Raw genomic sequence first — 21,567 nt, forward strand, 5'->3', positions numbered from 1 at the left:
TGTGAATAGTTTCAGATTATTATCATCATCATCATCATCATCATTATTATTATTATTAGATAGATAGATAGATAGATAGATAGATAGATAGATAGATAGATAGATAGATAGATAGATAGATAGATAGATAGATAGATAGATAGATAGATAGATAGATAGATAGATAGATAGATAGATAGATAGATAGATAGATAGATAGATAGATAGATAGATAGATAGATAGATGTTCGGTATGTGCTTAAATTTACAAATCAAGAAAGACAGAAAGAAGAAGGAAAGACAGGAAGAAAGAAATTAAGAAAGAAGGACAGAGAGAAACAGTCTTTTTTCTTTCACTCCTTTTTTTGTTTGTTTTTTTATTATTATTTTGATGATGAGTCTGATTCTGAGTTCAAAGACAGCGCTATCACTCCTGATACGAATCTTATTTTGTCGAACACGAGTGTCTTTTATTTTGAAGGGCTAAAAGTTAGGAGTCCAGCACGCATGCGCACAAGTAAACGCCACACAAATACAAACGGAAGACCCGGGTATTGGAAAGTAAAGACGAGTAAGTTGATAACAGCAAAACAATGATGTTTATTGTCTTATTCTTATTTTATAGTAGGGCTTTAGCCGTTAGAGCAACTTGACTTAAAACATGGTTTATTTTTGTTCTCGCAAAAAAACCGTTTCTAATGCTGCTTCTGGGGAACTTTTAGCTAACTTACTAACTTTCTTGAACTGAAACGAGTGCCTTGGAGTTAAGGGGCACTTAGGGTTCAATACCTAAGTCGTGTTTTGTCCCCATCAGTGCCAAACACCGGGAGCCCACTGACTGGGCTGTGAATGCGGACAGCGCCACATGGAGGCCGTGCTGAAAAACGTGGGCCGTACCGTGGAGCTGCTGGCCGTGGCTGCCCACAGCGGCGTGGTGAATGAGTGGGACGAGCAGACCGTGACCAGGGCTTTTCACTGGGCCAGGTACTGTGAGCATATTTACAGCAGGTTCCACGGTAACCCCGTCATCAGAGGAGTCCTGGAGAAGCAGCTGCAGCTCACCAATCACAGTTTGAAGGAAGCTCTTCCTGAATACAACGCAGTGTCGTTTTTGGATCTGGGTCGCTGCCAGGATCTGCTGCTCCTCTGGCTGTTGAACAACTCTGCATTGCCAATCTCCATTATGAAGATGCTCTTTGAAACCAAGGCCTCTGCTGATTCTACAAGCAGCAACTATGAAGACGTCAGAGGCCTCTGCAGCCAGATTATTCAGTGCAAATCTGCCTGTACGGTTCTGCGTCCCCTCCTGGGCGTCCCCCCTGTTGGTGCTGATGCTGAGGTTCAGGGAGAGATGCTGATGGAGAGGTTGGGGTCCACGCTGAGCCAGAGCAGCGATCCCCTCCGGGCGGAGGACTTTCTGAGCTCCGTCCTTCAGGAATTTGAGGTTGCAGCGGAGCATTTGTGTCCAGTCATCGCTGCAGCTCTGCTGACAACAACAGACTCGGCTGCACAGACCGCCTCTCAGGATTTTCTCCTGGACTGGCTGCAGAGTCGGCGTGGCACGCTGCAGCACGTGTGCACTGCGCTGCCTTCCAAGGTTCTTGCAGACTTGGCAAAAAGACACCAGAAATTTAGAGATGCGTTCTGCAAGTTACTGAAGAGGTGGGCCTCGGAGATGGAGTACAGGGTAACTGAAGGCGAATGGGTTCACGCTGCTACAAGCTCTGCTGTGTCCTTCCAGAAAATGACGGAGCATTATTTGGCCCTGTTTGAGGCCTGTCCCTCTCTGAGGACGGAAATAGAGGATGAGTTAAATGCACGGAGGATTGCTGATGGAGACTTTGATGTCAGAGGTCTGAGCGTGTGGGGGGACATCCTGTTGGCACTGAGAAAGTGATGCTCAGACCTCTGGTTTCTTTAGAGCTAGAAGATTTCACCAGGTTTACATGATAATCTGCCTGCCTGATGTCTATTAATACTAAATAAAATAAAATGTACTGCTTTCCAAAAAATAAGACAAATAAAAAGACATTTGATCATCTGAAGGATGCAGTGCAGTTCAATACTGCTTTAATATATATTTATTATACTGGTGTTTGCTATTGAGTATTGTTCAAGAACGTCTTCTATGAAGTGGAATTGAACAATAAGGCAATAAATATTTTTTTTAGGTTATGTATTTATGTATATTTTTATGTTTTGTATCAGCAGGTATAATATCACAACTGTGGCACAGTTAGGACTAGTTCTAACCGTGCCAAAACATTTAAAATACGAAACAAAAACAAATATTGCCTTCAAATAGAACAACTTGAACCCAACAGCATAAACTCTTCCAATTACTCCTCACATAATGAACCAAATACATCATCTGCTTGTCACTGTGGCCCACATAGATTTCATGCTAGTACAATTTTTTTTTATCTTTCTTCATAGGTTTTGTCAAATTGTCCTTATAACGATTTGACCCAGAATCAGAAAGGCTTCGATGCAAATTTTTATTGCATATTTTTCACACTGTGACTGACTTAAAGCTGGAACACTGCAAATATTACAGAAAATACTTTAAATGTAAACCAAAATAAAATCAGAGAATAAGAAATTTAAAAAAATTGAACACGTTAGGGTACAATACAATTTCACCAGCGATGCTCTTTGTGAAGCAACGCTTCAGTAGATTCATACTGATGTAGGTAGAATCAGATGGTTAGGAACAAGGGATTTCTGTTTAGTTACCATAGCTGCAGCAGTGGAGCTATGGACTGCCGTATTGTCGTCGGTGTGAACTGTTCTGTGAAAGAGTTGGGAAAACGTGTCAAAGCAGTAAGAAATAGTTCATGCATTTACAAAAGACGCGCTCTGCTCTGCTGAGATGGTGATGATGGCTGACTTCATCCAGTTTCTTTAAGCAGGTCAAAGCAGTCAAGAAAAAGTCTAAAACAAGTTTCACTGACTTTCAAAACTCATCACTTTATCTGTAGTATTGTATGACTAATCATTACGATCCACAGTATATGCTACATTATGGAATGTTGCTTGTTGCTGTTTGTTTAAAGAAATATGAACAAAGGCTTTTTTTTGTCAGGTGTTGAGACACGTGAAAAAAATAAGAAAAAGCTCACTGAGTTTTTTTTAGAATTTAGATCAAATCGTTTTATGTTACAAAAACCTTGACCTAAATCTAATACAATATATGCAACGATTTTTTTAAAATTGTTTTTCAATAGATTATTTATAAGTTAAAATATTCTGATATAGATTTGCTTAATAAGTAATGACCTTAAAGTGCATAAAGTAATAAAACACAATCAGCAAAGCAGCCAAACACTGAATTAATTTAACTGTTTCCTAGCTACGTTCTCCAGAAATGATTTTTTTTCCCCCCTTTCTCTCACACTGTCAACATCCCCTCCAGCGCTGCTCGCTCCAAACCTATACATTTTGATTGGCTTCATGCCAGTCATGTGACTGGACTGGTAATTTGCACATCTCAGGCTTCACCTGCATGTCGAAGCGCCTCTGTGGACGAGGGATCAATTAGTGAGACTCTGGCCTCTCCCTCAGTCAGCCGGTGTGTGACAGGTCTCTGTCAGACGGCGGATTAGAGCAGAGGAGGAAACACCAACACAGCCACGGCTCGTTTAACACGCCGCGAAGGCAATTCACGTCGAGACAGACAAGGGTCAGTGGGCAAGGGCAGCTCCTACACAACCAATTTATTTCCAGGGAATGAAAACATATGCGTCAGGCTGGAGGAAATCCAACAGCGACTGAGGACTCTGACTGATCTATTGGGAACAAACACAAAGAGGAATTTAGTTTAACAAACCGATGAGTTTTTAATATAGTCTTGCAACTGAGGAGATTGTGGTTCTCACTTTTACTCTCAGCCTCACACGTAACTGGCAGGAGGTGTGAGCAGTCACGGCGATGACTCACATGTGTTACTGACTGACTTACTGCAAGATGACAAGGTTTTAAAATGCTCTGCCTACAAACGTCAAAGCTGGAACCTGGTTTCCTTTTTGTTTTATTGAAATAAAATATCAGTTTGTAAAGAAAAAACCTCCAATATGTCATTTTAGAGAACAAACCTGTCTATTCCTGCAGGGAAGCAGGGTATTTTTTCATTATTTTTGCATTTCCTCCAGCATCCCTCCTTCGGTTTGCTTTCTGACATTGTTCTCCGTCAGCGTGGGGTGGCAAACTGCAGTGAGACGTGCTGAGAGGGGGGCACTGCTGTTCTGCGGCGTCCACAGGGTCACGGAGGATAACATTCATTAAAACTCAGACCCAGCCACCATCTGGTGGAGTGAATAGGGATTTCTCGGAGGGGGTGGGCTGCTGAAAGGGTAGAGCCTTCCCTCGGCACGCGCCTAAGCCCCTCTGATTGAGAGGAGGGGACCCCTGGTCACACCTGTGTCCCACTTAGAACGTGATGGACAAAAAATAATTCTGAGGAAGATGTGGACTCTGTTCTGCATTAGTTTCATAAATTAAATAAGGCTGTCAGAGGAGTTGTTGTTACAGTAATTTGCATTTTAAAGAAAGGGAAGGAGTTTTTTTTTGCCAGTAATCTGCTGAAAATATGAAGAAATGGAAGTGCAAAACAAAATTAAGCAGGTTTTTATAGCTAATTAGGCAAAAGTCAGCTCATTATAACCAATATGAGAGAATTAACCATCATATCTGACTTAAGAGGCTTAAAATGTGAAAAATCTCCTTTGCCTTTCAGTTTTGATCCTGAGGAATCAGATAAAAAAAACAAAAACTAATAATAATAACTCAAGAAACCTGATTGTGAATTAAAAGAAAATGTTTGTTTTTCAAGAAAGGAAAAAATATTCAGACTGTTTTATAAGACACCAGTCATTTTCTGCTGTTTCGATCATTACCCCATCAACTTCATGTTGAACCTCTGTGTGCGAAGCACGGCGAGTCTCTGTGGAGGTGTCAGTGTAATCTGATATGTGGGAGGTGAAACTAGATGGACAACAGCTGGATCACATCACATTTGTTTGTATTCAGGGAATCTAAAAACAACAAAAAACAACCGCACACTTTCTTGTATTTTATTGGACCAATACAGAGCTGTGCATAATTGTGAAATGAGTAGAAAGCCATTTTCTTACAAACAAAAATAACATAAAATCAGGGGCAGTGTGTGTAATTTACCGACCCCTGCGTCTCCCCCACTCAGCTCCTTCAGACTAGCCAGCAGCAATTAGCAAACACCTGTTGGAACCACACATCAGCAGAGCTCATTGTACAAGGTATTTCTCAGTGAAATGCTGGTAAAAAAAAATGCTGTTTCAGAAAGACCAGGAGTTTCTTAAAGATACAGAGACCTTAAATTATGAAGTCAAACTTCTTCCAAGTCATATTTGACAAATACAACATTTTTATAACAACTGGGAGTAAAATAGTGACATGATTGTGGTATAAATGGCACTATGTGGATGGAAAACACGTAATAATATCTTTAAGGAATGTTTAAAGAAGGACTAAAATGACCAGATGAATGTTTTTAGCAATTGCTGGTACTGGGAGCTGAACAGGAAGAAAATACCCTGAAATTGGCAATATCAGCATGTAACAGAAGGAAAAATGTTTTGTTTGACCATGCTGTGTCTTGTGTGTATGTATATTATATATATATATATATATATATATATATATATATATATATATATATATATATATATATATATATATATATATATATATATATGTTACAAATTATAATTATGTGATGGTGGGTGGAGAACTCTCATTTATAACATGTTCATTTTTGCTGTAAAGCCAGTCTCGGCTGTCTGACTCTCCACTAATATAGCAATTAACAAGGGAATTCATTTATGTGAATTTATTTGCCCTGAGGTGGGGCACTGTGCAGCAGGGGGAGGGTTGTCATAAAGCAGTAATTACTCCAATGCTGCGTTGAAATGTGAAGCTGTAATTACTTGATCTTTCAGCGTACGACGGAGCTGAATTTTCCATGGGAAATTAAGGGCTATTGAAGCGGCGAGGAGGGAATGTCGAGGACATTTGGAGGAGGGATCAGGAGGATAATTGCATGCAGACAGACTCTCAGGGGAAGGGTGCAACCTCTGTCATCAAACACTCATTCTGGCCAAGGCCTCATCCCATTACAGTCCCCAAGGAGCGACGCTGCACCTGCCCCACCGACCCACAGCTCCTCAGCTCTCCTTCACACACCCACAGATTACACAACCAGGCAGGGACGAGAGTGACTAAGCTTTGGGATGCAGCAAAAATAAAGCATCAGAGATGCAGGCTAGAGAACTGCTGAGAGCGTTTCACTTAACGTGCTGACAGGTTTCTATGCCCACAGGCCCGTCACAGGTGTAACAGCCATGACCTCGCAGCCTGGTTAGGCATGAGAAAACATGTTCCACATGAGCGGCGACACAATTGTGTTTTCCGTCAAATTAACGTGCACTGAAAGGCGCACAGTGCAACGGCAAGCGTTTTAATGGCCTCCCTCCTCGCCCTGGCGGATCATCAGAAGAGAAACCGGGATTTGCAGTAATTGCTGCCGGGGCGTCAACTGGGGGGAGATTCAGACGTGGAGCCGTTCCCTGTGATCGAGCTATCAGTCAGTTTCCACGCTCAGACTGTCCGTCATGTGCATAAAACCGGTCGACTGCTGAAGCTCCCATCCACACAGTCCAGCATAAGAGAGCTGTCTGTTTTATGCTGAATGTTTATGCAAGAGGCTGCAGTTGTTTTCAGTTTGCTCATGCACTGCAAACAACAGACAACGAAAACCCAGTGAGTTGCACTGATAACACGTTTCACAAATGTGGAATCAAAAATAAGTCAGATTCACTTGACTCATCGCCGCCCACAAGGAGAAAATGCACAGCAAGATCCACACGTTTTAATACATCTAGATTTAAACATCATGATGTACTTAAGATAGAGATTATAGAGAATTCTGTAAATCAACCTTAATTATTCAACATGATTTACTCTCTCTTCAAGTCAAGTACCAAATTCATCAGACTGTCTTTAGAAAATCTGCATGTTATGTCTTCCTCTTTTCATTTTGACTTCCTATTTTTATGAAGCGAGTCCAGTTGATGTTGGTGGCAGAGTTGCATTAGAGAAGCTATTCACTCACTTGCAGATTTATTCTGTTTATGCTTTTTTGTCACACTTTAATGTTTCAAATCATCAAAAAAATTATATCAGACAAGAATAATTTGCATAAATATTTATCGTTTCACTCATAAATGAATAAAATGATTCAAAACAACCTGGTTGTTCTTTCCTCATGACATCAAACTTCAAAATGTACCAGTGCCCTCTGCATCAAAGAAACTCATCATGATGCTGCCACGCCCGCCGTACTTTAGACATGGGATGATGTTCCTTTGCGTTCTTCTGACTTTGCTAAAAATGCATCAAACTTTTAACAAAATACATTATCAAAAAGCATTATAGGTTTTTCCAAAAAAGGAAAGGCCAATCAGATTGAATGATGTTTTTATACAGCAGCTATACACACAGTTCTGGAAAAATGAAGAGCCCACTGCACTGAAACACCTCCTGGTTATTCCACCAAATGTTGATTTCTGAACTCTCCTTGAGTTAAAACATCAGTATTATTGTTTCTAAATGAATATGAACTTGTTTTCTTTGCATTATTTGAGGTCTGAAAACGCTGCGTCTTTTTTGTTAGTTTGAACTTTTCTCATTTTCTGCAAATAAATACTAAATTTTTGCTTAGGATTTCAGAGACATGTCAGTAGTTCATATAATAAAAGAACAACGTTCATTTCACTCAAACATAAACCTATAAAGAGTCAAATCAGAAAAACTGATCATTTTAAGTGGTCTCTTCATTTTTTCCAGAGCTGTATTTTTTCTCAACGGTTTTCAATTTCTAATTTGCAGATGAAGCATTAGCTTTATGTACATAATGCTAACGGATTCTACCTTAAAGAGTATTGATCATTTAACTGTTGTGCTTTATATGAAAGTTAATCAATAGTTGTGTTAAATTTAACACTTAATGTTGAGTTTATGTGCAGGTAGGAGAACCAGACCAATATATTATTCTCTTTCTGTTTCTTTTGAGGTGTGGCTGAGGATCACAGTTTAGCACCAACATGACGCCTCTGGAGCTGCTTTTCTCTGGACATCCAAACCAGAGTCTGCTGCAGAGTCGATGCTCCTTGTTCTACAGATGTTAAGCCTGCTTGCTTCAAAAATTACTGCTCCTGCAAGGCTACTGAGTCCAGTAATCTGTCCTCCTCTCCAGAGACGTCTTATATTGATTTACTAATGAGAAACATAGAAAGAGCAGGAGATGCTTGCACAAGGTTAACTAGTGAAACAGATTGTCTTCAGTCTGTGCATGATACAGTAAATCACCAAAACACACAACCAAATGTGGCTTTTACGTTTTTTTTTTTATAAAATATGAGTATTTTTATAACACTTTTAGACTCCAACATACATCTTCATTAAACACAATAATAGAAGCCATAAAATCACATTTATCTGTTTACATAAACTCCAGGCACAAAGCCATAATAGCATCTTTTGGTCATCTTAAACATTCTTAAATATTCATATATTTTTATACATCCTTGCAGGTGGTTTCATAAAGCAAAACAAAGAAAAGTGTCTAAACAGCGAAATAAGTCAAGTGGAAGAGCCATCTAATAGTTCATGTAGTCCACCCAAATGTCACGATATCAATGTGTCACAAGAAGTACGCGTGGTGGCCATGACAACAACCAAGGAACATCAAGCGATCACAAACAACTCCGCTGTTCGCACACACCACTGCATTCCTCGCCGTCAAAACGCAACAACATCATCTGCATAAAGAGCGATAAAGCTGGCTTCTCCAGACAGTGAAAAACTGTTAAAACACACACCTTCATGTTGATCTTCACGTGACTCAAAAAGAAGTACAGTTACATACGGCCAGCTTGTGTTACTTTACAGAACAGAATGTGATGGCTGGTACAGAGAATTTATTGCAGTGCACACCAAACATCAAGAAACATTTTTTTTTTGTCTGAGCAGTTGCCTTTTGATTTGTCTCTCACCGCAGCCTGATCATGAGAACTCGCCGTATTATCCATAACGGCAGCAGACACCCACCTAAGAGCTAAGCAGTTGGCTAAATGAGAACTATTTGTGACTGTGAAGCGTCGGAAACATTGATCTGAGCAAATTCATGCAACAAACACACTAAAACTCTACGATTCAGCTTCACTCACGCTTATTTTTGTCTTGTAAATGTATTGTAGGCCTCACTGGAGAAGATGAAGACCTTTTTTGCAAGCAGACGTCTCCCTGAAGAGGTACTGTCCATGAAAAATATGGCCTTTTTATATACTTAATGTCTACACAGATCAATGACCCAAAATCCACGATAGTCTCACAGAAACAGTATACAGGTAAATATCTATACAGTACATAAAACACATTTGAAACGTAGTAGAGTTTTTTTTTAGAACACTTATTGTTTCAGTGCAATCAGAGTAGTATCTAAGAGAAAGAACCTACGCGATGGTCGTCTGCAGTGTCATCTGGCTCATGTTGTTCAAGTAGATCAATGAGGTTTGGGTGCCTAGCATACGCCTGCAGTTTGCTTTGCAACTGCTGTCCGTATGTTCTGTGAAGCCCTACGATGTGCACGTATGACAAACAATAATCTAATGAGGATATTTCTCGTTTGGAGTAAACTATTTCTTTACATTTCATGTGAAACTACTTGAACACACAGAATGGGTTTAGATATCTGATACAATGCTTGTTTGTGCAATCGCCGATGGCGCGCCTGTTTTTTTTTGTTTTGTTTTGTTTTTTTTAGGCAGGCTCACCATAGCTGTATGGTTTAAGAGTAGCCACGCTGAGTGTACATCTTTCCCGCCGGCTCCTGAACGTATTCCTCCGTCTTGTCCCAATCCTGCACCCAGCCTCCGTTGAGCTGCGCCGTCGCCCCGTAGCTTTTGGCCGGGCCGCCCATGGCGCCGTAGCTCTGCGTAATGTCGCCCGTCTCCTCGGCCAACTCGTCCTCATCTATGAAGCCGCACTTCTCCTCACTAGTTTCCTCAGGGTCGGCCCATGGCTGCTTCTCCCCAGAGGCAAAGATGCCATAAAACACCACGCCTCCGTAATGCACAAGGGAGGCGATGAGGAAGACGTACTGCCACTCCTCGCGGGTCTGAAACCAGAAAAAGATAAGATATGCACAGAATGAAAAATATGTACCGTATTTTCCGCACTATAAGGCGCACCGGATTATAAGGCGCACCTTCAATGAATGGCCTATTTTAGGACTTTTTTCATACATTAGGCGCACCGCATTATAAGGCGCATAGAATAGACGCTTCATACTCTATTATTACACATCCACATTTATAAAGGAATGGTCCCCGAGTACTTTATATAGTAGGCTGGCCCAGTCGTTGTTTCACTCACGGTGTTGGTGTTGCGATATTATGCCCAACTGCTTTCTGGGTAACACAGACCAACCGACACGCTGCCGCTGCAGTCTCTGTCTCTCTTCCCCTGCCCCTCCCCCCCTTTAAATGTATTATCAAACTTTATTAACAAACCAGTGTTCTGACAACTATCCCAGCATGCACCGCGCACTACTTCTTCTACGGGGAAAAAGAAGTTGGCGGCTGCTTACCGTAGTGGACCAACTACGTAAGCAGCCTACTGCATGTCTGTGTAAACATGACGTCTTTCATTTCGAGCTGAGTTAATTAGCGTAGCATTTCTGCCGGATTTTCACAACATATCAGCCACGACAATGGACAGGGGAACCAACAAGTTCATGTCATCTTTTTTGGACGACATCAAGGTGTTTGAGCCACTGGATGCCTCCAACATTGTGCGCGTCACAGCTAAAAGCTACCGATAGATGAGGAAAACAGCAGATCCTCACACCCTCAGCATAAATATAGCTGTGGACAAGATCACTGATGCCTATTGTTCTTGCAAGGCTGGGTAAGTCGGCATTCATGGTTTTGATGGTCCACAATGTACATTAGCATATGTTTACTACTGTAGCTTGTGTTTGTGAGACGGTCACGCACATGGTAGCTGCACTGTGACCTAAAATGGGCATTAGCCAATGAAACGCGGCCCCTGTGGTAAGGTCCGTTGCTGGACCTGTTGTGGCTCAATATTGGTCCATATATAAGGCGCACCGGATTATAAGGCGCACTGTCGGCTTTTGAGGAAATTGAAGGTTTTTAGGTGCGTCTTATAGTGCGGAAAATACGGTAATTCATTTCAAAGCTTTCCCACATTATAATGCCACATTTCTGCAATACCATTTTGTTGAGAAACAAACAAATCTTCTGGGAAAGGGGGAAAAAATGCAATAACCCGAGGTTCATAAGTGTGCGCACCTTTAAATCAATACTTTGTTGTATCAACTTTTGATTAAATTTCAGTATTCAGAGTGAAATTCTGATTACATTTCAGAGTGAAATGGGATATCTTAAGTCGGTAATATGTGCTCAGTCAGTAAAAGTTGCAGAGGTTCTCTAAATCTGTCAGATTGTGACGACATCTTTTACCTGCAGCCCTCCTCAGCTGAACCCAAAGAGCTTCTGCTAAATCTGGTCCTGGACTCTCGCTAGGCCATTTTAAAACTTTTATTTTCTTCCCATCAACAATTGTAAAGTGATATCAAGTGTACTTGGACTCTCAGAGTTGGTAAAAAAGGGGGAAAAATCTCTTTTTTTTAGCTTTCTGTCAGGTTTTTGGTCAAAATTGATATATAATACTGGATAATAGGAGCTATTTATAATTTCACCCACCTTAGCTTTCTGTTATGTGAAGAAAGGAAACCCAAAGCATTATGTTGCCACTATAATGTTTCACCACTCAATATTGTTTTTGTGCCAAACATAGTTTATGAAACCGTAGCCCAAAAGTTTACGGTTGGTTTATTCAGACTCTACATAAGTTTTCTTTGAGATTTTGGCCAAGCTCGAATGTTTTATTAGGAAGAAAATAACTTTGTTTTCTTCCAACTTTATGTGTAATTAATGAAATTACCCCAACAGAAACAGAACCAGTTGGAAATTCTTCCAGCTTCTTCAGTTTTTGCTGTTAGCGACGTCGCAGGATCTCTGAGCAGTTTATGCCTCGTCTTTTCATCAGTTTTGAAGAAACATCCAGTTTTTTTTACTGACTCAGTTCTGACATGGTTTCTGGATACATTGGTTATTGTTTTCACTATACAGTGGCATCGGTATAATACTGTGGAGCTTTTTAATACCCTTTCCTAAGTGATGCTGTTGTGCCGTAAAATCTTTTATAACATCCCTGAACTCTACGGCTTTAGCTAAGTGGGAAAGAAACGAGTAACGATATAAAACCTGAACTTTATTTCATGATCAGATTCACTGTGAGTCATGTTCAGTGTAAAAAAGAATGAATGCTGAAACTGAATTAAAAAGTACTTCAATAAAGTTTTAATTCATTTAGTACAAAGCATCACATTATCAATATCTCATTCATTTAATTACAAAATCCTGAAGTCCTTCAAGAGCTATATTTAATTTAATGCAGCAGTACCACAAATAGCAGGCTATTTTAAAAGGGAACATTTTATTTTTGTTTGCTTTGGTGAATCCAATGACCCTTCTTTTCCTCTTTTCCTGTTTGTACATTTCATATCCTTCCAAAATAATAAGTAATCCATCTTTAGAGCTAAAAATAAATCACTATTTTGTTCCTTCAGAGGCGTGAAACAGTTTGTTACATAACCATTCCCATGAAAAAGACTCACCTTGTGCTTTGTCATTGCTCCCACAATGAGTGGGCAGACCATGCCTGACAGAGTCCCCACACCGTTAGAAATGCCCATGAGGATGCTGGCATAACGGGGAGCTATGTCTAGATGGTTCACATTAAACCCTGCAGCAGAGACAGAAACGGTGTTGAGCTCTGCGAGAAACAGCACGGAAAATAATCTGTTCTTTAAAAGAAACTTACCGGATATTGCAAATCCACTAAAGCCCACTGCCAGCACCAGGAAGGAGATGGCCACACCTTTACTGTGAGAGTATCCGACCACTAAGAGGAGCGTCGCTTCCATACCAAACCCTGAAAGACGCAGGACAACTCAGTAGCAAGACTCAGACATTAAAACGGAGGAAGATGAGTCGGAGTGACGCCTCACCGCCGCAGTTCATGATTTTACGGACGGTAGTGGTGGACATGATGTTGTGGGTTCGTAGGTAGTCTGCTAACTGGCCTCCTAAAGGCACAATGATGGTCATGACCAGGTGAGGGAGAGCCGACAGCGCTCCAACCTGGAAACACATCAGACGATTCTCTGAGGCGGCTGGTATGAAACATCACAACAATGTCAGAACAAATATGTTTCTGCATTTCAATCTCTGACGCAATAACTCACCGGAGTAATGGTGGCTTCTCACTGTGACCCTGAATTACACCTGGCATAGTAACGTGAGTTATGATTTACACCCCCAGTGCAGGGCAGAAGTCAGGATGGTTTGAGATTACTTGGATTCTGCTGTCTGGATTGTTTTTGTTTTTCATCAAGGAATGAAACAAATCACAAACTGCAACCGTATTTTAGAGGAAGTCATAATAAAACAGCCAATTTAAACGACTTTTTGTTGCTGCTTGCTTTCACATGTCCTCCTAAAACTGAAATACCTTCAAACATTTTAGTGTCCATTTACAAAATGAGACAACAAATAAAATATAGATAAAAATTTAAATATATATATATGTATATATATATATATATATATATATATATATATATATACACAACTGAAAGACAAACAAATCAGTTAAATAGAAAGATACACAAAATAAAAGAAACTACAACAATCTCTGTGACATAAATGTGCACATCTATAAATTTGCTCCCTTTAGCTAAACCCATAGATTTTAGCTGGATCAAAATGATCCTTACATTAAGATGGCATCAGCTTGTTTTCATGTTTTTATTTATTTTTATAATGCATTATATGAGACATTTTAACAGTGGTGTTTATACTTTTTATATTCACCTGACCATATTGACCTTCTGCACATTTAATGTTGATTTGAATAAGTACCTGTTCAATAAAACACAATGTAAAACAGCATGCAAAAGCACAATTTGTCAGATGACAAAGGATTGTGGGTAATGTAGTATTTAGTATGCGTCTCTCCATTTTGGCTTCATCCTTGTTCAATAAATAATGTGCAATCTGCTGTGTTTGTGCACAATCCAGCTGAAGTTTGAACAGCCATAGAAACTGCTTGAGATCAGATCATATTTATTACCTCCTTATAAAGTTTGTGAAACCCCAACATGCAGCTCTTTACATTATACTGCAACAGCAATGATATAAGCGCACGACAACCAAACTAATGAAGATCAATTTGAAAAAAATCTTCTTTTCAATCACACTGCACATTCTCATGCATGCACTAATAGTTTACTAAATTCAATTATTACTTTATAATAACATGATAAAATGTAATAAAATAAAATGTAAGGGTTTCTGGCTATGCTGGCTTTTAGATCTACAGCCTCAGGTTCTTTTGCAATCTAAACGTTAGAATAGAGTTCAGTATGCAAATCAGTAACGAATGTAGTCGGTGTCCAGTTTTTTGATTCTTTGTTGAGATTCTGTAATGGTTTGCACTTGAAAGGAGTGGTTACACATTCTGTCATGAGATGGAGTCTGTTCTGTCCTCTCGCGGTCCAGCCGGTCGAGGCAGATGGGCTCGGCTCCCTCAGTCTGGTTCCAATGGTGGTCTCATTTTTTACGGCAGATTTTCTTTTCTACTCTAATCATCCATCTGAATTCTGTTCAGAACTGAATACGGAGAATGAGGCTGCAGTTTTGTCCATTTAGCTTTTCAACCAGTATATATCATAAACTAGCATTTAATAGGAATTAAATCTTTTTAGCTGGACATGATAAAAACAAATTGCCAAAATATCTGTACATTAGTAGGTGTATGAAAACAGCTCATTCACAGTTTTTAAGCTGTATGTAAGCTATTTTTATTGTCATGCTGTATGTGAGTTTTTGGCTTTACTACCAATTAATGTTTTTTTTTAATGATAGATATTTTTAAAATTACAACAATACCAGTGACTTACAGAGATATGAGGGCAGTCATCGTGAGTGAATTCCTAATTTGACTTTACACGTATCTTAGCTTGAGGTATATTTGACAGAATAAATGTGTGTGTTTATGAGAAATAAATTCGATATAAAAAGGAGTTGTTGTTTACCTTGCTGATCTCAAAACCAAAAACTTCTTCAAAGTATGCAGGCTGGCTGATGAGTAGCAGGTAAAAAGTCCAGCTCCTGCAGAAATTGGCCACAATGATTGCATAGACAGGCATGGAGGAGAAGAACTTCCTCCAGGGGGTCTTAAATTTCTGCAGAATCGGAACAAACACACGGTCAGTTGGAAATGGCCTGTACAGAAACGGGGACTCCAAATGGGTCAGAACTCACTTCTGTAGCGCCCATGAGCTGGGCACTTTCACCGATGCTCTCCTCAATGTAGCGGCGCTCCTCTTCGGTGATGGTCGGGTGCTCCGCCGGGCTCTCGTACGACACCAGAATCCAGAACATGTACCAGAATATTCCAAAGGATCCTGACCAGAACACGAGAAGATTACTGCAAACGCAGGAGGACTGACAGGGGTTATGGATAAGAAAACGCAGTGGTACACAATGTTTTCAGGCATTGCAAGTCAAGAAATATGAAACCCATAAACTGTCACCTTGTCACGGTTTATTAACACCACTGTAAAATTTTGGCATCAGAAAAACGCATAGTGTAATGATTCAGCAACTCGCTTTATTTAAGGAAACCTTTGTCTTTTCCTGAATGTTTGGTAAAGGTCTGCAGTGACAGTGGTGCTCACCGTACACGTAGAAGACCGAAGACCATCCTGTGTACTGCACCAGGATCCCAGCCAGAGGCATGGCCACCACTGCACCAGCGTACGATCCTGAACAAGGCACAACGCCATGAACAAGCAGAATTTGATCCTGCCTGTGTTGGTTGTACACACAACAAATTAAACGGCTTCCAGAACAACCCCGTGTAATTCTAAACCCGTATTTGCATCTCAGAGTTGATGTGCTGATATAATCAGTGTGAAACCAACGATCCAGATTTAGTTACAAACAATAAGTGTTAATGTTTTGTACCACAAAAGGAGAGAGTTGCCAGGCGACTTCTTTCCAGCGGTGGGGCCCATTTACTCCATATGCCATGGCAGGCTGGGTAAGTCACTCCCTGCAAAGTGATAAAACAGAAGTCGGATCATGTCTTTCATGTTTTTTTTAATTACAGCGCCTTGGAAAAGTATTCTCACCTCTTGAACCTTTTCAGTGTTTTGAGTTTTCACCGCAACTTCAGTTGATTTTATCAGGATTTGATAGACCAACGTGGTGCAGAGCATTATGGAAGGAAAATGATTTTGTCTATAAAAGCCTCATTTTTCTCCCACTTCAACACGATGTGCTCCTTTGTTTTGTACCATCACAAAAATCCAAACAAAACACATTAAGCCTTGTGGTTGGAACGTGACAATGGGTTAAAAAGTTCAAGTGGTACAAATATTTCAGCGAGGCACTTTAACTAGACTGTTTTTACACCTTCACTCAATTACTCCCCATGTGAAACTGGCTCTTTCTAGTTGGTGAAAGCCTTCCTGAGCAAACCGAAGCTAATAACAAACACACTGACATGCATTTGAGCCGACCTTTCTAATCAGGACTAATAATCCAGTGCAAATTCAAGTCGACTCTCCATTTCACGTAAAAAAATAAATAAATGAATAAATAAACTGAACTGTTCCCATTAAATCTTCATTAAACACTAAGTGGCATACAATCAACTATTGATAGATACAAATTGCTGGGGCTTGCAGTGGGAGACAGCCTGAAATGCTAATGCTTAATCTGCAGTAATAAGTTGTGGCGTTGGACACAGGCAGTTCGCTCTCCCTCACTGCTCACGAGTGGCCATTGAAATGACAGCGAGCAGCTCAACACGACAAAAGAGGCTGACCTTCAATCTGATAACAGCACATTTCTCTCTCCTGAAATGAAGCCCCTTCTCGAGCCGAGGGAGGCGGCTGCATCAAGTGGTTTTTATGCTACCTCTTTTGTTCAGCATGTTTCCAGCTGTTTCAGCATGGAAAACCATTTAGACACGAGCCCTGCTATTCATAGCATCAATGCCGTTTGTTGATCAATCTGTGTACAGTAACATGAATGGGGCTCCATCACAATAGGACCCATACCACAGTCCAATTCAAACAGAAAGCAGAAGGTTTCCGTGGTTTACTACGAGGTTCAGATAAAGCTCTCATCCTGATAATGAGGCAACAATTCAAAGAGCTTTAAAGGTCAGAAAGAGATGTGCAAACTGTGCGTCAATACCTCCACCAAGCCTTGCAGTATCCTTAGGCAAATAACGCATCCGTAGTGCGTACGGGCGGCGGAGGGAATGAACATGTTCAGGATGGATGTCAGGACGATGGCAGCACCGAAAACCCTGGACAAAAACATTGTGGCTGGTTAACAAAACGAAAATAAAACCATCACACCGTCTGAACGTGTGTCAGTTCAAAAGCAGCAAAAACAATGACATTGTTCTCTGTTGCAACAACAACAAAAGGCATCAGATGGCATCATAGGATCATTAAAAATCTTTATTTTATTGAAATCATCAAGCCATTCAAAATCAAATGAACAAATAAAGACACTAAAAATGTCATTTTGCATTTAACTGTTATCCTCCTCATACATTTGTATCATTTTTTCATGTTTTTCCTCATAAATCCCTGTTGCTGATTTGTTCGATTCCTTCAGCAAACAGCTGGCTAACCGGCTCGTCGGTGAAATAATAACGCTGGCTCTGCAGACACTGAGATTGTAGTACGATCATTACCTAGAAACAGATTTCACACGAGGTTTTGGCTGGTGTGGTTGCCATGCGTCCCAACATAAAGGATTAGACACGGCCGTCCCATGGGAGCTCATTAACATGAGGCACGCCTGGCGGCCATGAACCAAATCCCCAGTTCATCTGCTGGTTGGCTCCAAACCCAACATTCATATCTTTGTTTTTAGTATAAAACAGGTTTATAAATTATTATCCGTTACAATTTTCACATGTTTTGTTTTTTAATGGTAATGTTTTGCGGTGGTTAATCTCTAACGACATAATTTGGTAACAATTCTTATCCATTAAAAAAATAAATAAAATGAAGGGAAGTTGTTGCTTTAACCAACCTTTATTCTTGTTTGTTGCCTGGTGTTGAACAGGAAGTCTATGATTTGTATTATAGCTTAGTGAAAATGAAGAACTTCTGAGTTAGATCACATTTCTGCAATAAATTTGCATTTATTTTACTCGGAATTATTAAGTAAAATCCCAAATCCCCGACAAAAATGTATGCAATTTGTTACTATAAATTGTATTGATCACATGCAAATAATTTTGCTTTTAAAATTGGGGCTGCAACTGGTAAGAAACTGAAGCCTGACGGTAGAAACTTCGTGTTTTTACCTGTTTGCAGCCAGTCTGGAGGAGATATAGCCTCCTGGAATCTGAGTTACTATGTAGCCCCAGAAGAAAGAGCCATGGATCATTCCCACGGTCTCTGGGTCCCAGTTGAATTGTGCTTTCTTAAAAATAAAGACAAAAAAATAAATAAATAAAATACAGTTCGTTTTGTACACTTCATATAAGTATTTAAAAAAGCGGAGAAATATTTCATTTGCTTTATTTGTGAGAGAAAAATAGGAGAAAACAAAGAAAAAAACAAATATTTCTCTATTTTCTGCAACTGTAAAACCAACAACTAGATAAATAAAATAAAATGAACGGTCTACAGGCTCTGGCCCCACCATCACCTATCGGGGGCTCCCTGGTGTGGAGGAGGGCGGAGTTAGCACCTCTTTGACGATGATCTTGCCGTTCTGATGGATCGTGCTGTTGTTCACCATGCTGACGATGGCCACACCCAGGTTACAGCGGATGCCGAAGGAGATGCAGAAGCCGAGCCCGCTCAGCATGGCGATGATGTATCTGCGCGGAAGCCCGAAGCAGGTGCAGTCACACAGCGGAGCCTTGCGCTCCTGGTCCTCCCTGGGTCTCCCATCCTCCGTTAGCTCGATGGCCTCACCTGTCTGCTGCCGCTTCTCCAGCCTCCTGCACCACAAGGCGATTATATAACAGCATGAACTCGGTTTTTTTTTTTTTTTTTGGGTTACACATGCTTTTTTATGCACGCAGACGTGCATAAAAAAACAATTTTTCTTGCTGACTTACTGAGAAAAAAGGAAAATAAAAACCTTTTTTTTCCAAGGATGTGTTCTCTATCCATCCTTAACGCATCAAAGGGGATAAACTCTCGTTTTTCTCTCAAAAAATATGCATCTCCCCTTCAATTGATTCCATAAAATCAAAACATTATTTTCGTTTTCTTGCTGTAAAGGGGAAAAAACCCAGACCTTCATACCGCAATGCAGCATCATCATCAATATCCTTCGTTTGGAGATCATTTCAACTGTTTTCATTTTCTTGTATATATATATATATTTTTTGTTTAGCCTTTGCTTTAACTCACGACTCATTTCTCCACAGAAAACCTGAGGTCTAGTTTCCTACGACCCGGTTGGATGTGAAGGCCTCACTCGGTAGAAATGGGCCTTTTTCTCGGTAACGAGTCACGTTTCCGCGCTGCAGCTTTAAATTCAACAATTTCGACATGAAACACGAATGAATGAGACCTGCGCAGGACAAAAGGTTACATTAAAACTGCGACACAAAACACAGTAATTCAGCTAAAACGCTCCTTTATAATTTTTGCTCTGTTTAAAAATATTTCGCTCCGTTTTTAAAAGAAAAAAAAAAGCTTTTTTGATATGCAAGAATCTGAAACAAACTGTTCTCCCCGCTTTTCTCTTGGATGAAGTTCATCGATCCGAAATTATGAATCCGTGGGTATTACAGATATCTCCAGGACTTTGTGTCACGACTCGTTCTCTTTCATTAATTATTAAAAACACCCCCAGCTGCTGGTGGAGGGGAGACCGTCCTCCTGGGAAATAATCTGATCCTTAAATATTCGGGCCACACGACTCTGCTGTCACTGTATTCTAAGAGTGAGAAGATTTAAGAACGAGAGGGAGTTATGCGGGCATCAGTTTTTGGAAGGTTTTTTTTTATTATTTATTTATAAGAAACAATGACATTAAATTAAATCACTTGTTTCTCTTACCTGTACAGTTTCCCCAGGGCCTTTCCTGCGATCTGTTTAACCCCCTCTTTGATGGGAAATGCCTTCTCCTTCCCTGGCTCCATTTCCAAGTTGTCTTTTCAAAATTAAACCCTAAGATACTATGATAAAAGGAAGTGCGGCATAAAAAAGCATATTGTTACGATGTTATTCCAAATATTGCGTGTCTTTCTTCGCGTTAGAAAACGCCTCGATGTCCTGAAAAGAGGAGCTGTGAAGAGGGGGAGAGAAAAAAAATGGAGAAACAAGGAGGAACAACGCTCAGCCAGAAAGAGAGGGATTCACAGTCACCAAACAGCAGTCAGATGAGTCCGCTGGTGATTTGCGCGATTTTAATCCGTGAGGTGCCATTTTTAAAGATCTTCTCAAAAGCAGCAACGCAGAGGGGATGAAAAAAAAAAAGCAAGATTATTATTTGAGATGTGATGAGGGGAGGATTTCCGGTCCTATCTGAGGTGAGGATCTCCGGTGTGGCAGCAGCCGGAGGAGGATCTCGGCATCACGAAGGAGCACGAAGCGCGTCTACCTGTCAGCAGCTCCTCCCTCCCTCCTCTCCTCCCTCCGCGCCTCTAATTCAATTATAGAAATTCAAAACCTGTCAGCGGGAACAAGCTGATCGACCGCCGTCCTTTTCCTGTGTCTAACTGAGCTGGAAGTGATTTATATTTTTAAGAAGATGAGATCTAAATCAGTTCACTTGCAGCATCTCAGCGCGGAGACATTTGACCTGCTTATGGCGATAATTCACATCCGGGAAACTTTAGTACAGAAATAAATATGTTTTTGGCTGATTTGTTGTTTATTTTAAAAATGACTTTTTGCCATTGTTTCTTGGAGAACCTATATCCGGTTATATGTAAGGAGGGGGAGCACTGGACTTATAAATGTTACACAAAGCACCTGGAGGCGGTCCTAGCCTGTTCAGCGCCCTGGGCAAACCAACATCAAACATTTGTGAGTGGAAACAAACACTTGTGGAAATTCGCTCTCGACAAAGAATTCCTGACAGAGTGACCAACACAACCAAACTGTCTGACTTTGAACAAATGCCAGATGAAAAACAGGGCGTCATCCCACATCAGTGTGTGACCAAGCAGATGATCAAAGAGGATGAAAGAGGAATCAGGCTTCTGAATGTTTCTGTTTCTTCAGACTTAAACCAACCAATCCAACAAAAGATTTGACAAAATATTTCTCTTGAGCGAAACTCTTGATTCTGTTTCTCAACAGCTTATAGTTCATTCCTCTGTTTTGGGAAGTAACAA

At 40.4% G+C, this 21,567-nt stretch overlaps 2 protein-coding genes across 2 annotated transcripts; one reads left to right on the forward strand and one right to left on the reverse strand.

Annotated features, from left to right (window-relative positions):
• Nucleotides 1-265: 265 nt before the first annotated feature.
• Nucleotides 266-2,024, forward strand: fancf (FA complementation group F). The gene is made up of 2 exons (XM_015012178.2): nt 266-550; nt 794-2,024. Exon 2 carries the CDS (start codon nt 845-847, stop codon nt 1,874-1,876), a length of 1,032 nt encoding a protein of 343 aa, XP_014867664.1. The 5' UTR covers nt 266-550; nt 794-844; the 3' UTR covers nt 1,877-2,024.
• A 6,376-nt stretch (nt 2,025-8,400) lies between these two features.
• slc17a6a (solute carrier family 17 member 6a) lies at nt 8,401-21,201 on the reverse strand. The gene is made up of 12 exons (XM_015012177.2): nt 20,285-21,201; nt 18,957-19,212; nt 18,568-18,686; nt 17,436-17,550; nt 16,197-16,284; nt 15,908-15,994; nt 15,492-15,634; nt 15,263-15,412; nt 13,175-13,307; nt 12,988-13,098; nt 12,782-12,909; nt 8,401-10,192 (listed from the first exon to the last, which is right to left on the reverse strand). Exons 1-12 carry the CDS (start codon nt 20,365-20,367, stop codon nt 9,863-9,865), a joined length of 1,743 nt encoding a protein of 580 aa, XP_014867663.1. The 5' UTR covers nt 20,368-21,201; the 3' UTR covers nt 8,401-9,862.
• Between the last annotated feature and the right edge of the window lie 366 nt (nt 21,202-21,567).

Source organism: Poecilia mexicana, unplaced genomic scaffold (genome assembly GCF_051168715.1).
Source record: "Poecilia mexicana isolate PSO_F unplaced genomic scaffold, ASM5116871v1 scaffold_6, whole genome shotgun sequence".
Classification (NCBI taxonomy): Eukaryota; Metazoa; Chordata; class Actinopteri; order Cyprinodontiformes; family Poeciliidae; genus Poecilia; species Poecilia mexicana.